General features: G+C 50.4%; 1 protein-coding gene across 1 annotated transcript; it reads left to right on the top strand.

Annotated features, from left to right (window-relative positions):
* Positions 1 to 434: 434 nt before the first annotated feature.
* CHGA (chromogranin A) lies at positions 435 to 13,176 on the top strand. Its single transcript, XM_088057770.1, has 8 exons — positions 435 to 634; positions 1,271 to 1,317; positions 5,031 to 5,124; positions 5,544 to 5,612; positions 7,727 to 7,825; positions 9,468 to 9,971; positions 10,426 to 10,898; positions 12,631 to 13,176. Exons 1-8 carry the CDS (start codon positions 589 to 591, stop codon positions 12,712 to 12,714), a joined length of 1,416 nt encoding a protein of 471 aa, XP_087913896.1. The 5' UTR covers positions 435 to 588; the 3' UTR covers positions 12,715 to 13,176.
* Positions 13,177 to 13,920: the final 744 nt, after the last annotated feature.

Raw genomic sequence — 13,920 nt, forward strand, 5'->3', positions numbered from 1 at the left:
TTCCCTGGAGTGCAGACCTTTAAAAGGCATCTAAAAATTACAGCACGTGTCCTAAACTTCCATGGTCAGTGAAAGACAAGGGGACCCTGGGCACTGCTGGCTGGGACACACGAGGTGCCTCACGTTTGGCTACAGGTACATAGAGAGAGGGCACTTGTGCAGAGGTGCTGCAGATTGCCAGTGTCGGCTGAGGTGCTGGAAAAGCGGTATCCTGGAAACACACCTCACAGCCTTCCTGTGCCTGCAGAGCCTGAGAAGATGGAGCAACCAGAGCCCGACACCTTTGCATGGGCAGCCGGGGAGCTCGGGGCTCCTCCGACACCCGGCGAGTGATGGAGGCTGATGGGAAGCCTGTGTGCGAGGGGAGGGGGCAGAGGAGGAGGTGGCTTCCTCCTGACGCCATTTCCGAGGGCTGAGATATATAAATGAGCCGGTTGCTGCAGTGCCCCATCTGGGATCTTCAGCCAGGGCACTGGCGTAGATACACAAGCTCCGTGCTGGTCTCTCCCCGGCACCTCGCCTGGAGCCCCCACGCCACGACAGTCTCGCCCTCTGCCCCTTTCTCCCTGCCTCCATCCCACCAGAACCATGAGCCGGCCAGAACTGCTCGCCGTCCTCCTCCTGGCCGTGCCGGGTAAGTGGGGCTGGTATGGGTCTGTGTCTCCCTGGGTCCCCCGGCAGAGCTGCGCCCGCCGGCCCCGCTCCGCCCGCGCCTCCAGCACCGCGGACAGGGACGGCCCTGCCCCTCCAGCCCCGCGGACAGCGGCCGCCGCAAGGTCACCGCCGAGCTCCGCACGGGCCCTGCAGCCTAGACACCTTCCCTTCCCTTCCCTTCCCTTCCCTTCCCTTCCCTTCCCTTCCCTTCCCTTCCCTTCCCTTCCCTTCCCTTCCCTTCCCTTCCCTTCCCTTCCCTTCCCTTCCCTTCCCTTCCCTTCCCTTCCCTTCCCTTCCCTTCCCTTCCCCTCCCCCCCCCTCCCTTCCCTTCCCTTCCCTTCCCTCCTTCCCTTCCCTTCCCTTCCCTTCCCTTCCCTTCCCTTCCCTTCCCTTCCCTTCCCTTCCCTTCCCTTCCCTTCCCTTCCCTTCCCTTCCCTTCCCTTCCCGAGAGGCACAGTGCACACATCCAGCTGCTGCACCCAGGGACCACTTCCATCAGAGAGAGAGATGCCCCTCTTCTCTACTCCCATTTTTGCAGAATAGTGTTTCTCTGCTTGTCTTCCAGATGAGATGAATAACAAGTTCTCTTTTTTTCCCCCCCTCCCTTACCTTATAGCTGTCTCTCTTCCTGTGACAAATGACATGAATAAAGGCGACACTAAGGTAAGGATGAGCCTGCAGTGGAAGGGTCAAATGAAGAGAAAGGGATGTTTCACCTCCACCTAGGTGGCTGGTTTGGGGCTGCTCCCACTGAAATACCCTGTGGAAAGTGCCAGGAATTTGCATGAGATCCCTCAAGCAGGATCCATCTCTGCTCCCTTCCTAACAGAATCTACCCTTTGTGCATCTGCTTCTGGGCAGCCAAGGAAGTCTCTCAGGATGTGGCAGAGGGATCAGGCAAGCTTGTTTAAAGGGGAGATGGAGGCTGGGTATAACGCTCCTTAGTCCTCCTATTTTCAGCTTTTCAAAGCTCCCAGCAGGAGGTGACTCAAGGGAGAGTGGGGGGAGATGTGATTCAGAAACTGTGTGTTTGGGGGTGTATACATCTGAGTTTGTATGTGTGCTACTTAAATATGCATGCTCTGGAAAAATAGGCAACTGGTACTCTCAGCTTGCTAATCCATCCTCAGCTCCTGCTCAGCCTGTCTGGGTGGCTACGAGCAGTGCAGGACTTGGCTGACCTCTCCAGCCCTCCTTTACAGGCTTCTGTGCACATATCTGTGTCACACCCTCCAACATTTATAGCTGCACTTCACAAACGTGCACTCCCAACAGCCTTTTGGCACCTAAATGCTTGGACTGGGGGGTTTGCCTGTGTTTATCTATGTCAGACACGACTCCCTGACCTCCCCACCCTTCCCCATCTTTCATGTGAACTGATCTCTTGGCTGCCCAAATTAAAATTTCTTTGAAACTTCATGTCCATAAAGGGAACTCCAGCCTTTCCCCTTTTTACTTCTTGTGTTGTTTTGTGTTATGAAATCTTCCAGCCACATAATGTTTTTCCCCGGGCAGCAGCAGAGGAGGGCACACTGCTGCCAGTCTCACCACCGGCTCCATTGCAGGTTACCTGCAGGATGTGTGCCACGGGCAACACCTCCCTGCGTCCTGGGAGACATGCCTGGGCCTGGAGAAGGGTTGCTTTGTTAAGACTTTTAGCCTGCTTAGCCCTTGCTGGGACTGAGCCATGAGCTGTGAGACACTGGGTGCCTTCCTCAGGTTGTGTGCTGCTGAGGAAGGGGACCTGGGACAGGCACTTACCCCTTCAACTTTGCACGCCAGAATGGGCATCTGATGGGACAACCCATTAATCACATGATTTTCCTTGTGAGGTCCATTCCCCAATATATTCTATGTGTAAAAAATGGCATTTTTGTGGCAGTTGGTGCGACTCTATGGAAATGCTTCCACCAAGGAAGGACTTTCCCGAGACTGCCCCCCTTCCCTGGGTATTACACTTACACAGGCTTTAGCTGAGAGAAAAATCAGCTGCCTGATTGAATTTACTGCAATTGGAAGAGGCCTTTAGGGCTTTCCTGCTTTCACCATCCTCTGAGACACAGCATTTCACGGAAGGAATTCCTGGTCTTATGGAACAGATTAGGGCAAGGATATCATCACATGAATACAGCAACAAGCACTGCAGCTCTTTCTACACACCATGCTCTGTGCCACCAGCATTTGTGGGTGTTCCAGGGCTGTGTAATGGCTAATCAGCACCTGCAGGCCTTTCCTGGGCAGCTCATCAGACTTTCCATAGGGAGCTGAACAAGACCAAAGCATTTACAATGTATCTGGTGTTTGCCCACTCCTGTGCTTGAAGAACACTATTTCTCACTTACAACCATACATTTTAAGAGAGTATAGCTGAGCTCAAATATAGAGAAGTCTGTCCTTGCAAGGGCACAACCCTTTGGAGATTTCTGTGTAGTGACATTGTGAGCTGCTCTTAAGGATCTAGTTACATGCTCATGGTTAGATGATAGCTATGGCAAAATTCCAGTCTGAGTTTCTGCACTGGATTAATTACATTCATTTGGAAAGGATCTCCTCCATTTCCTGATGCAGGCTGTTGTTTCATGACCTTGTGAAGTCTCACTTTGCAAGATCTCCTCTAACAAAAAGACAAGGAGAGTGTTGTGGGATGACTGCACTCTTCATTTCATTACCTTACTAAACTCCTCCACAGAGTTGCATGTACTTCTGTGGTGAGTGATGTGTCTCTTTGTGCTCAAAGACCTCAGATAAGCTTAGAAGTCTTGAAAAAATTGAATGGAATATTTCATTGAACCAGAGTCTTCCTTCTCATGCTGAGAAACTCTTTATTTCTGAAGCTGCATCAAATACTGCTATAATAAGTGGGTCCAGAGGTTGGGAAACATGAGAGGGAAATAGCAGAATCTGGGTTTTTTTTTCTATTTAGAGTGACTGAAAGTCATCTAAAATCAGTATTAATGGATTTCTTGTGATATAGGAGAATGATACCAGGGAAATTCCCCTGCTTTCTTTTTTTTTTTTTAAATCCTTCCTGTAGCATTTTTAATCCATTAGGAAATTCCCTCAAGCTGTGTAAGGCATAGAGTTCAGCATTTTATGGCTGTGATCTGCAAAAGCAGTATTCTCTCCTTACACAGGGTGAGAATTTTCCCATTCCAGCTGTCCAGTGAATATATCCACGTGCTTGAATGAACAGCATTGTGGATGACTGGGGACTGCTGACTTGTGTTTAATTTCTACTGCAGCCACAGCACTCTGCTCTCCTGAGAATGGTACATTGTGAGGGAGGTCAAGGCTCTCAGGGCTGCCTACTGAAATCATCAGGAGAAAGAGGCTCAGTAGTGAATTTCTTGCCTCCAAAGCTTAACTTACATTCTTTTTTTCAATTTAGCCTCTCTTTTTTTTTTCCACAGCCAATTGTGAGCTCTGCATTCTTCCTAGATTGCTTTATAAATAATGCTCCTTTTGAACTAAGCAGCCTGATTCCTACAGCACCAGACTGTACCAGAGTGAATGCTTCTGTCCTGTGTGATCATCGGGGTCTACATGACCACACACTAAGGCTCCCAGTAGTAGTCTTGGCATGGCAAGGACGCCTGCAATCTCAGTGCAGGTGGCAAATTAGATAAATAATGCTCCTGGTTTTATACCAACAAAAAGGGCTGCTGGAAAGGGTGGGCCCAGAGTTCATCCTGTCTGAGAAGCTGTGTCAGAACTTTGCTTTAGATGAACTGCCATCATGTAGAGCTCTTCCAGTCTATGATAGATTGCTTGAACACTCAAAGCACAAGATCAAACACTTCTCCAAAGCATCTTGTCCTTTCTAGGGTCTGAGAGCAGTTTTTCTCATCTATGTTTGAAAGTAGTTTGCCTCACCTCACTTTCCATGCCTGGCTTCAATCCAACTATTATGTCTTTCCTAGGGTTTGAAGAGCTTTTAAGATTTCAAGGTCATCTATGAACAGCTATGACCACTTTTTGCTCTCTACAACCTCCCACTGAGTCCTTTTATGAGATGCAGGTTGAGATATATTGACTTAAAAGAGGATGATTTTGAATTTTCTGTGTATATATTCAGATACCCTTTACCCTCCAGATGTGCTCAGACTCTGGGATGGTCTGAAGCCATGCAATCCTCAGCTGAATTGTGTTTCATGTGGAAGAAGCTCTTTCCATTGTCATGTGTAATTTGCTCACTTCTCAGTCGCAGGAAGTACCTTCTGTTCCTGCGTTAGGGAAAACAGGAACTGAACATTCAGTTCTGGCTTGACCAGAAAAGCAAGATCTGTGCCATCATCTGCTGTACTTTAGCCTTGGTAACAAGTAGGAGAAAAAGACAAAAACACAGTTCTTTAATTAGTATTTTTGTCTCTTTGTAGGTGATGAAGTGCATTGTAGAGGTCATCTCTGATACTTTATCTAAGCCAAACCCCCTGCCGATCAGCGAGGAATGCCTCGAAACTCTCCGAGGAGGTACTGCCTCACACTTGGCTGGGTATCAGCAAAAGCAAATCTGATGAGCAGGGGCTGGTTCTGCCCTGACCAACTGAGCCCTGGCCTCTGGACCACTATTAAGGGGTCCCTGACATGTTCGCCTTCCTCTTCCACTGGGCTGTACTGGGCCCCAGGAGCAGAGATGGAGCCACTGCTTGTCCCAGGCCATGTCTTGAGCTGGCACTGTGGCCACGGGGGTGCTGGGTGACATCAAACTGCCTGGTTGTCATAGGACCTTGCTGTCATCTAGTCACACAGTTAAGAGATGTGAGAGCAAATCAGGCCAAGAAAGAGAAAAGAGCAAATGAAGGAGTTGCATTTGGGGTTCTATTTCATTTCCTGGGGCTGGGGGGAGGTTTGCTTTGACTACTTTCTGTACTAAGTCTTCCCTGTTGCAGATGAACGAATTATTTCTATCCTTCGCCACCAAAACTTATTGAAGGAACTTCAGGAAATTGCTGCTCAAGGTACAGTGCCAGTATATTTTTTGGGAATGTAGCTTTAGGGAAGAATGTTTTCTTCTATTTAGTCCCTTATAGAGTTTTATTGCTTGTTAGGTTTTGTGTTTGTTTTTTTATCTTATATTGAGATCACATAAATATGCCCCAGGAAATGTAGTTCCAAGATTTTCAGCAGAGATTGTGTGAGTGGGGACAGGAATTTTGTTTATAATAACTTCATTATGTATCTGATAATTTCCATAGCTTTCAATGTAACTTGGTGGTGATGTAGAATCTAGACATTTTGTGCTGGGAGAACTCTGAAAGGAAACAGTGTAATTTAATTCAATAAATAATCACCGGCTCCCAAACTAGAATTAAAGGCAATAAAACCTCTGCTGTCTGTGCAGCTGGAGTCTAGCACTAAAGCCAGTTGTGGCAGCTGGGAAGCCCCACTGAACAGTAAGACCTGCACCTAAAAAACCTCAGTGAAAATATTCTTGAGCTAATGGGTATTTTTTGATGGCTTCCTTAACTTAAATGCAGGTTTCTTTGGTTTGGAGAGGTGCAGGCTGCTCACCACTGGCCAATGTGGGAGCAGCAGCAGCACCATGGAGCTGTGCCAAGGGGTGTTGAGGGAAAAAGGGACATTCTCAGGTGCCCAGTTGCCCAGAGCTAACATGCAGATCCCAGGCAAGGCTGCTTCAGATCCCTCTGTCCGGGTGAGGCTGCAACAGGACTCTCCCCAGGCTGCAGGGAGAGCACCTCCTGGCCGTCCCTACTCCTTCTCCATGGGGTAACCAGGGGGCAGCTGGGCATCACCAGAGAGACAATGACTGGGCATCCCTGTGCCCTGCTCCTGTGTAGTAAGTCTGCCGGAGATGGCTGGAAGGCAGTGCCACCAGAATGCTTTCAAAGCAAGGAAGACACAGGCAACAGAGAGAGGGGAGAGGAAAAATTCAGGAAGTCAGTTGGGAGTCTAATGCAGCTCCCAAACCCATATTTTAGTCACTACCCAAATGGTGGAGGGGCCAGATGCTCAGTGACCTCAGATGGACTCCACAGATGCCCTGGTGATCCAGAAGGAAGAACACATGGTCTCTTCAGTATTCTGGGATGTAACTGCCCAGGCACACCAGAGATTTGAGGAGGAGCACTCAGATATCAGACAGGCTGCGCCACTCAGCATGAAGTCCACAAGAAGGGACTTGTTTCATGGAGGTGCACCTTGCCCCACTCTTTCCTCAGCCTGAGCCCATCACACCACTTAGTCCCAGGGTAACATGAGATCCAATCTACAGATCACAGAGACGGGGGGGTGGAACAGTCTTTTAGACCGAGGGAAAAGCAAAGGTGTTAATCTTGGTGTCCTCTGTGCTGGTGCAGCTGGTTCTGCTCAGGCTGGAGAGCCCACATCATCCAGTTCTGGACTAGGGGATTGGGCTGGCAGCACTGGCTCTTTTCCTTGCATTAAGGCATAGAAGCAGGGCATGAGCTGATTTAGACAGGGCTTGTTTGGCCTGCAGATCCCATTGCTGGTTGCCAGGACAGCTGCAGCCTGACTTCCAGCTCATGCTGCCTTCAGACACCTCTCTCTAGAGTGTTGTATTTTTCTAGCAGGCTCCATAATCCCAGAGCTAACATGTGGGGCCTTGGAGCCCCAGACTACCCCTGCAGTGGGAAGGAATGCTTCTTCTTCCTCCCAGCAGCCAGGGGAGAGGGGCCCCCACAACCAGGCTGGAGGATACAGGAGCTCTCAGTGCTCACCTCAACAGAGGTACATAGGCAGAATCTGGCAGGAGGCAATTTTTATCTTTCAATGCTCCGGTGATGAAGTCTTTTGTTGCCCCCAGTGTGCTGCAGTTCAGCACCTCTTATTCCCTAGATCTCCATCAATATTAGTTTTCCTGGCAACCCTGCTTCTCTATTTAGAGATCATTTTCTATCCTGCAGATGATGTTTTTGATTGTGGTTTTGTTACTGCAGTTGATTCACATACCCTCCAGTCTCACACCTCCCAGCTCCCAGGTAGATTTTCCCACTGTAGCAAATATAGAGGGCACAGAACTATTTTCCTACCTCTGCTTCCTGAAACACAGAAAGGACTCTTGCATTTCCCTACTTTTTGTAACTTGACACAGGTGCCAATGAGAGAACTCAGCAGCAGAAGAAAAATAGCGGCTTTGAAGATGAACTTTCCGAAGTCCTTGAAAGTCAGAACGACAAGAACAAGCAGAGAGGTCAGTGTCAGCCTCCACCCCCGGGGAATCCAGGTCAGGCTGTAAACAAAGATCTTTTTTCGAACAGCCTTGATATCTCCATCTGCTTCTCTTCTAGGCATTTTCTTTGATGCTGGTGCTGACACACAGAACCAACCTGGTGTGTTTGCTTTGCTCTTATTTACAGTTCAAACAACACATGGTTTCTGAGTTATAGCAACTGGTGATGGTCAAGTTACCAAAGTGATGCTGACTTTTGCAGCCTGCTGCTGACACTTTCACTCATGTATAACACTTAAAATGAGTCACAGCCAGGGAAATCCCACACTGAGAGTCAGTGATACAGGCAAAGGTGATCCGGGTTTTTGCCTGTCACTCTTGTTTCCAGGCATCTATGATATTAAGTAATGAGTCTCTGAAGAGAAAATTGAAACACACAAAGTGCCCACACCCACACACCCCCACAAAACACCTGTATCTTGGAAAGATCACCTTCAGCTGGGATTTCCCCTTGTCAGTGTTTCTCTTACTACAGACAGCCAGTTCAGCAGAAAGGAGGGGTTGGCCCCTACCCTCTTCCTTGTCAGGAAGACACAATGCCAGTGTGGGGAGATGTGACTCCTTCTCCAGCAGCAGCTGGGTGCCCACAGAGGGTCTCACACAGCTCTGGGGCACATGGCTGGCCCACAGCAGCACAGCACTGCTGTGACACCAGTGCAAAACATCTTAGAGCAATGAGTGACAGCCCCAGAGGCTGCTGCTGCTGCAGCCAGCACTGCCAAAATCCAGCAGGTAGGATGGTGGCACTGCATCTCCCTACTGCCAAGATACACCTGAAACTCTTGCTCTGGCAGCATGGAGACGGAGGAAGATGAAGTGAAGATGAAATGTGGCACATGGGCTATCCAGGACCACTGACAGTCTGGTAACACCAGCACAGTGTCACAGTGGCCACCAGGCTTGTGTGACCAGCTCTCTGCATCCCCTCATCCTGGCACTTACCTTGTGCCCTCCTTGGGGCTCAGGCCTCCCTGGGGCTGCACTTACCTTTCCATATCTCTCTGTCTTTTAAACTCCCATATTTTCTTTTGCAAAGTATTTTCTCTGGCTAATAGTATTAAAAGAAGCCAGTTTCCCATGAGCAAGAGCAAATACTCTGCCCACATTAAGCTCCTGCTGAGTAGTTCCTTTTCAGAAGCAGAGTCACCCCTCCTCCCTCCAGCACCCTGTGAACAGGGCTGGCTGCCTCCTTGGCCTTGTGGGAGAAATAAGGATGTGATATGAGTGCAACACTCAGAGCAGGGAAAGCTGTGCAAGTGCCTTATTACACTCCTAAATAATTTCATTTTACATGCAGTCTGATTTTATGCAGGGTGAGTTCGTGGCTGGCATCTCAAGAGATGGTGATGAGGACTGTGCTGCAGCAAAACACTTCAGCATATGTTTAACTTCAGCCTTGCAAGTCTCTCCAGGAGCACAGGCATCAGAGAGATCACTGCTTTGCTTGAATGCAAACATATGCTGAAGTGACTTGCAAAAGGATCCATGGGCTGGTTAAGCAGATTGCTGAGTGAGGCTGAAGCTCCATAAGAAATGCTTGGCCTTTGCTGGTGGTGAAATGAGCTCTCAGTAGAGGTGCTTCTTCTCATTTCTCCCTCTGTAGATGCAGCAGGGGAGCGTCCTGAAGAGGAGCAGCCCACAGGGTCCCTGGCTGAGCTGGCGGCACAGAAACCCCAGCAAAATGAAGACTCAAGAGAGGAGGGAAAAAACAGCCTGGAGGAGAGGGAGCCCAGGCCACGGGATATCGACCCTGTTGAGGAAGAGGACCAGGAGGAAGCTGAGAGCAATTACATCAGGGATACAGAGGATACCCATCGAAACAAAGTTCTGGACAACCACATTGGCAAAAATTTCAGTGAGGATGAGCAGCACCAGCAAGGGGATGAAGAAGAGGAGCCCAGAGGCTCCAGGGACAGCCTGGAGCTTGAGGATGAGGGAGAAGAACCATCCAGGCAGGGCCAGGAGCACAGCAAGGAGGTAGCAGGGGAGCATGTGGAGCAAGAGGATGATGGAGATGAAGCTGCAGAGGAGGACCCTACTGAAGCAGAGAGGTCACTCGATTTGGCTGAGGAGGATGAGGAGGCTGAGGAGATGCAGAGAGGTGACAGTATGTATCTCAGATTGCATTGATCCTTTCTGGGGTGAGCTGAGAGCACTGAGACAGATGGGTTAGAAACTTCAAAGCCAAAAAAATTGAGGCAGTTGCTTACTGGGTTTGCAGAAACACACCAGCCAGCAGCCACCCAGACCGCACCACAAACATCTGACACATGGGCTTGTTCACAGCAGGTAGCACAGGCCCTGCAGCTGCCTTGCTGCTCAGCTCTCATAGCTCCTGGGGACAACTAATTCATCTTCCCTGAGCTGCCTACAGTGGTTTTGACTGCTGCCTTCAAGCCCCATTACTGACACGGCAACATGAGAGTGGGTATTTCCAGAACCCTGGTAAAGCAGGCCTAAGTCAAGAAATACATCTGGCATCACCACTGAAGGCTCAGTTCAAAGGTGGACCTTAAACAGGTTAACAGTTGTGTTCACTACTTTGTTTAATGCTCTTTCAGATAATGATGATGAGCTGGGATTTGGAAAAGATGTGCGGAGCTCTGAAGAGGAGGAGGAAGAGGAGGAGGAAGAGCACCCCCGGGCACTGAGAGGAGGAAGGCATCGCCTGGAGGTTGAGGAGATGCAGGGAGAAGAGGATACCTTTCAGCCCAGGGATGCCAAAAGCGATGAAATGGAGGAGGAGTCCTCCAGGGAATGGGAAGACACCAAGAGGTGGAACAAAATGGATGAGCTGGCCAAGCAGCTGACATCAAAGAAGCGCATGGAAGAAAATGACAGTGAGGAAGACCCAGACAGGTCCATGAAAAAGACATTTAGGTCCCGCAAGTATGCTTTCAGTAGTCCAGAGGAAGATGTGAGAAGGTCATGGAAGCGTCACTCGAAGGAGGACAGCAGTGAAGGAGGATTTCCACTTGCTCCCATGCCTGAAGAAAAGAAGGATGAGGAAGGCAGCGCTAACAGGAGAACAGAGGTTGGTGTACCTAGGCTTAATAATAAATCCCACCCAGTTATCCAAACTACATTTGGAGATGTGGATGGTATACTGGCATTAACGTAGACAGCAGTGGTCGTCTGTGACATTAAGTTGATACTTAGTGAACTTCTAGTTATTCAGCCTCAGGTATTATTGAAGTTTTCACCTGGCTGTGCCTTTGGTTTTTATCCTTGTTTTAGTGACTAGTGCAAAAGCATTCCCTGCCCCCCAGAGTCATGTCTCCAGTGACAGGACTTCTGCACTGGCCTGTACTGGACTTAGTAACCAGAGCTGTAACTGGAGCCAAGGGGTAGTCTTTGTGTCCCAAAGCCCTCCCAAATCTAAAGGAATTCTTTCCCTTTCCAGGGGTGGAGTGAGTAATGTCAGACCTCCTACAGAGATAAATCAGGGGTGCAGCTGTGGTGAGAGACCTAAGACATTGGCGTGAAAATGGTTGACAGATACAGAAACACATCTGAGCCAGGCTTCCACAGTCAGTGATCTCCTTCCCTGATACCTTGTGTGGTGCTACATAATAGCTCAGCACATCCCCAGCAGCCAGGAACTGCTGGTGTGTTTACCTTTGTGCTGAGGCCCAGCTCCAGGCAGAGTTGACTTGGGGTAATGCAGGGGGCTGGCTGGGCTTGGGCTTTGTGGGCCTGGGATAGGCCATGATCAGGTGCCTGGGAACAGGCTGGAGCAGCAGGTGAGTGAACCCAGTTGGCTCGCTTGCCTCAGTTATATACCAAGCCATTGGCCAAAAATTGCCCATCAGCATCCCCCCCATGAGAGCATCTCCAGTTGTGTCGGTTCAAAGCAAAGCCAAAGGTCTCAGCTCAAAGCAGGGATGCAGTGGGGTGGGCTGTCCCATCTGTCTCTCACCACTGTCTGCTCACATCCCACATCTCTCCCCCAGGGAGTCTGCTCCTCACCTGCCCCCGCAACTGGCTCTGGGGTGCACCTTGTCTGCGAGGCAGCAGATTCAGTCTCCAAATGGGGATTGGAAAGAGGTTGCTGAGGCTGCAAAACAGCTGTGTTTACAGCTGCAACAAGACTTTTTTGTTTGGTTGGCTTTTTAAACTAGATTGGGGCCTCTGGGAGTCAGTGAAGAAGGCCAGGCACACAGCAGTGAGGGAAGGCACAGGCTCTGGCTGCTGTCTTGTCCCCTCTTCATTTTTGGGCCATGGGGGCTGTGTGGCTTGGCCAGTGAGGCCAGCATGGGCAGCTTGAGCCTTTGAACTGATGGCTTCCTCAGTCACTATTTTCCCAGGAAAAGTATCTTCTGCTAGTGGAGGTGCAAGCAAAGGGGTCCCTGCCCCAGGGAGGGGAGAGGGGACACCACTGTCCACTGCATGGGCAGGGCACATGCTGCACTTCCCGTGGGTGGCAGGCAGCGATGCCCATCCTGGTTTGACGCCACTGACTCTGTTTGGCAGAGCCTGCTCCTACCCCAAGTTCTGGGGGCACAGCCCTGGGGCTGTGTTCTGGGGGCTGCCCTGGCAGGGCATGGGGGAAGGATGGCAGCTGCTTGTCCCCATCACTAGCACCAGTAATTAAACATTAGGGCAGAAGTAATCAGTGCTGTGCACACTCATCTGTCCAGAGGGACAAATGAGGGGATGGGGCAGGACAAGGCTGTGCTCACGCCCTGGGCAAGGCTCTCTGGAGCTCCGGGGGGGTGAGGGCAGCCCACCTGTGGCCACTGACACGTCCTGGGTTTTTGTTGCAGGACCAGGAGCTGGAGAGCCTGGCTGCCATCGAGGCCGAGCTGGAGCGTGTTGCCCACAAGCTGCACGAGCTGAGGCGAGGCTGAGGCCCAGCGCCCCCCGTGCCGGCGAAAGCAGCGCCGCCACCCTCCTCCCTCCCACCGCGTGTTCATTTCCTGACCTAAGAGCAATTAAGCCGAGCAGAAGCACCGTGCCTAGGAACCGACCTCGCTAGCGCCCAGGCCTGCCTCCCTCGCCATAGTGTTGTGCCCATCGCCGCTGCCTCACCTCACGCTCCCCTCTCCACACGGATGCCCACACGCCCGGCAGGGCGCCCGTGGGTGCGAAGTGCAACCTACATGTGTATTTTCTGTCTGGGTGGGGTTTTCTCCCTCTTTTTTTTAAAAGACAGGACAGCTTTCTAGAAAGTTCTTTCACCAATAGTTTCACTGGATAAAAAACTGCAATAACTTGTTATCTTTTGATTAAAAGCTGAAAACTCTGACTGTAATATATTCTATATAAAAAAAATTTATCTAAGGAAAAATAAAACCGCAGTGGGTTCCTTCCTTTGTTTTGGCAGCTTCAGTGTCGATTGTGAGCATGCTGCAGGGCCTGTACTCTCCTGCAAAGAGTGGGGGAACGGAGAGCTCTCCTCGCCCCAGACACACGGTGATGGTGCTTCCCTCCTTACCCAGCTCCAGCGCTGCTGTCCTCTGGGGCCTGGCACTGGGAACACTTCCCTGTGTTCCCAAGCACTGAGGGGCTCTCCCTGCCCACCCGGGGGCCACTGGGTGGCTCAGTCCCGGCACTGCGTGTCCTGGGTGCTTCAGTGACACTGGGGTCACATCTGAGGCTCATCGATGAACACAGAAAACACTGTTAGAAGTTTAAACACTGGGACAATCCTTGACCAAGTCAAGCCATGTGGACAACGCAGGAGTAGATTAGAAAGAGGTAACAAAGAGGCCAGTCAGGAGGAGAACTACTGGTCTGTTCTCCCCAGAGGTGAAGGGCTATCCTGAGGAGATGGCCCTCTGTGCACTGGCTCACAGAAGCCAGCTGGCACTGTGTTTACAGGCAGAACCTTTCCATCCTTTGGGCTCCAGACCACAGGACAGCTGGAGGACCAAGGGGTGCCTGGGTTAGGGAAGCTGGCCCCAAAATCTCTGAGCACTGATCATATTTTAGATATTCTATGTGCATTGGCAGGAGATGGAAAGATCCACCCACTGCCAGGGCTGTATTCAAGACCCCCCAGTCTGAAGCTCAGTTCTCTCCCATCACCTGCAGCCCACAGAACAGTGGAGATG

Source organism: Pseudopodoces humilis, chromosome 7, assembly GCF_049639895.1.
Source record: "Pseudopodoces humilis isolate 2021_Gansu_Grassland_sample_001 chromosome 7, ASM4963989v1, whole genome shotgun sequence".
NCBI classification, from domain to species: Eukaryota; Metazoa; Chordata; class Aves; order Passeriformes; family Paridae; genus Pseudopodoces; species Pseudopodoces humilis.

Excerpts from the sequence above, each read along its gene's own strand:
- CHGA (XM_088057770.1), top strand. The coding sequence starts at position 589 with ATGAGCCGGCCAGAACTGCTCGCCGTCCTCCTCCTGGCCGTGCCGG. Across the intron at positions 5,125-5,543 it reads CCTCGAAACTCTCCGAGGAG|ATGAACGAATTATTTCTATC; the intron begins GTACTGCCTCAC and ends TCCCTGTTGCAG. Across the intron at positions 5,613-7,726 it reads TCAGGAAATTGCTGCTCAAG|GTGCCAATGAGAGAACTCAG; the intron begins GTACAGTGCCAG and ends AACTTGACACAG.